This window comes from Austrofundulus limnaeus, unplaced genomic scaffold, assembly GCF_001266775.1.
Source record: "Austrofundulus limnaeus strain Quisiro unplaced genomic scaffold, Austrofundulus_limnaeus-1.0 Scaffold339, whole genome shotgun sequence".
Lineage (NCBI taxonomy): Eukaryota > Metazoa > Chordata > Actinopteri > Cyprinodontiformes > Rivulidae > Austrofundulus > Austrofundulus limnaeus.
Window position 1 is genome coordinate 558,257 of NW_013952741.1, and position 2,640 is coordinate 560,896.

At 43.6% G+C, this 2,640-nt stretch overlaps 1 protein-coding gene across 1 annotated transcript in view; it reads right to left on the reverse strand.

Moving 5' to 3' along the window:
• The window catches only part of cables2a (Cdk5 and Abl enzyme substrate 2a), a gene marked incomplete at its 3' end in the record, with an annotated part of 10,980 nt that extends 8,697 nt beyond the window's left edge, over positions 1-2,283 (reverse strand). The window contains 2 exon segments of the mRNA XM_014022720.1: positions 1,202-1,294; positions 1,702-2,283. Coding sequence (XP_013878174.1) covers positions 1,202-1,294; positions 1,702-2,246 — 638 coding nt within the window.
• Between the last annotated feature and the right edge of the window lie 357 nt (positions 2,284-2,640).

Here is a 2,640-nt window from a genome sequence, read left to right on the forward strand (position 1 = left end):
TTTTTTTCTTTTTGATTTTTTACCCGGATTACTGAGATGCATCAGGACACTTCTGGAAATACTTGACTGCCTTTTAAAAACTTTCCCCTCCACAGATAYACGTTGAAATTCTTCAATTGTTTCTAAATGTTGTTCTCAGACTTCAGCTATTTTGTCATCTTAGGCTACTTTTGCTAATTGTACCTTTGAGCTACAGTTTTGTTCATTTTAGCAGATTGTATCAAAAMTTGGTTTCTTTTGTGTTCAGAGTAAAATAAAACTTCTCTGTACGCATCTTACATAACTCTGTGACTTAAATGTCTTGGTAATGCACAAAAAGCACAAACTAATGCTAACTAAGTAAACAAAACAAAAAAAAAACACGTTACAAGCAATTAAACATGAAACATCAACCAGAGCTTCAGGACACAAGACACAAGTGGAGAAACCGGCTCGTCACGGTCTTCACAACACCAACAACACAACCAGTAAACCTCCACAAACAGCTCCATACAAAAACCACCACATCTGCAGCTTCTGCCACAAAAACACGTTGCAGTAAACACCGGAGCCGAAGGCAGGATTTAAAGTCTCATATGTGGCGGCACGTTGCAGTGCTGACATCTGCTATAGTGTTCATTACCTTCAGTTACATAATCTACAGGTTCGCCTCCACTCGGGAACAAATAGAAACAGAAAGTCAAACCTTTGAGACAGTTCAAGGTTGATTGGCACACACCAGCAGAAAACACACACGCTTAATGAGGTGTATGTGGAAATGATTATGAAGTGCTGGATTATGGTAAAGTGGAAGACAAATGGAAAAAAAATGATTAAACAAATAACAATTAAGGGGTTGTGTGATTATGTCAGAGTGCAAAGTCAGAATATCAAAAACGATGACATATCAAGACAGTTTTATAACACCCATGTGGTCAGAAGGCTGCTAACTGTGTGTAATTTAAGCTTTGAGAAACCCTTACCGCTGGTGCAACATGGTGTTAAATTTCCTCACTGCACCGCTTTTGGAGTTTGCTAAGTATCCAAAGTGATTAAATTTACTGCAGCAATCACCACACAGTGTTCCTGGTACTCCTCTGCAGCCTCTCAGCCAGAGGTAAGCAGCTTATAACTCTAATTGTTCCTCCAATACAAAACAGCCTTTGTTTTGTTTACTTTTCTTTTTTGTCAGCATGTTTTAAAGGTATATCTGAAGACTCACCTGCATCCCCTGGTATCATACTGCCTCATACTCTTAATGAAGTGGACTTTCTTTGGCACTTTGGGTCCTGGAGAACCAGAGGTGTTCCTCAGCCTGTGCATAAAGACCTCTTTAAGAAAAAAATTCTCAAGCAATTTTAAATGTGGGMTAACTTCTTCTGTGATTATTTTATTAGTCTTATATGAGATGTTTTCCAGTGAGAGAGTCAAACAGCCCTGTGTTTTCAAACAAACATCACCCCACATAATACATGTAATTTTAAATGCAATGTCTTGTCTAATTACACAGTGATAAACAGGAGAAGACAGAGGAATAATGTTCTCAGTTACACAGCATGTTATCACAGGTTTCAGTGGAGAGAAAATACTGGAAAGYAAAAACGGAAGTGATTTCCTCTGGTGATACCTTTTTCTCGAGTCATGACATACGGAAGTAAGTGGCCTTTTTTTCAAGGCCGACAGACATTTTTGTGGTGAGACCCCGACCAGCAGTGAGCTCACCTCGGACGTGAATCCACGGGGGTTCCGGCCGGGACCGGGCTGAGTGCGGCGGGTGTTGACTTGGCTCGTGAGCACGGCTGGTGTCCGGCTGGGACCGGAGACAGAGGGGTGTCCGGGGTGAGCGTCTCCACCGCACCGCCGCTCTCTAAAAACACCTCGTTGGGTCCAATGGAACCCGTAGCGGTCGGTCCCGGAGCCGGAGACGTTACCACGGAGGGCCGGACAGGATTGAACACCCCTGGTAAACTGGAGGATGAGCCGTTACCRGCCGCGAAGGTTTCGGTCACCTGCTGGGTCCCAGGTCCTTCATTAGGCTGCTGCTCCGCCGCAGCGCCGTCTCTGTCCCCGAGCCGTGGTTCCTCCGCAGCATTTTGGTCGTCATTTACGTTAAGCTGACAAAGGGGTCGTCCGTCGAGAGAGATATTATTGAGAAACAGCAGAGCGGCCTGTCTCCTTCGGGAATCTTTTACTTTCCTCCGCGGCTCTCGAGCAGTTCTCGTTGGTTTGCTGTCACTAGACTGCAAACCGCACAGAGCTGTCGCCATTCTAGTCTGAAGGCAGCTGCCAAAACGAACGCCGGTGTCTGAGCTGGCCCCGCCCACTTCACACTGATTGGCTGTAAAGATATTTAGAACGCCTACAATAGGAAATCTGCGCTTGTGATTGGTGTTTAAAGAAAACCGTCACTGCTCGTACGTGATTGGCTGCTGGGTTGTAGTAGGCGGAGTGTAAGTGACGACGGACATTTTACTACAAATACTACTGTACACAATTTTAATGCAGCTACTACATTTTAATGTTTGAACAATATGGAAGCCCATTTCCGCCACCCTGATAAAAAATAAATAAAACTTGTATCTCATAATTATGACTTAGCTACCTCATAATTATGGAGTATCTCATAATTATGAGATAGCTAAGTCATAATTATGAGATAGT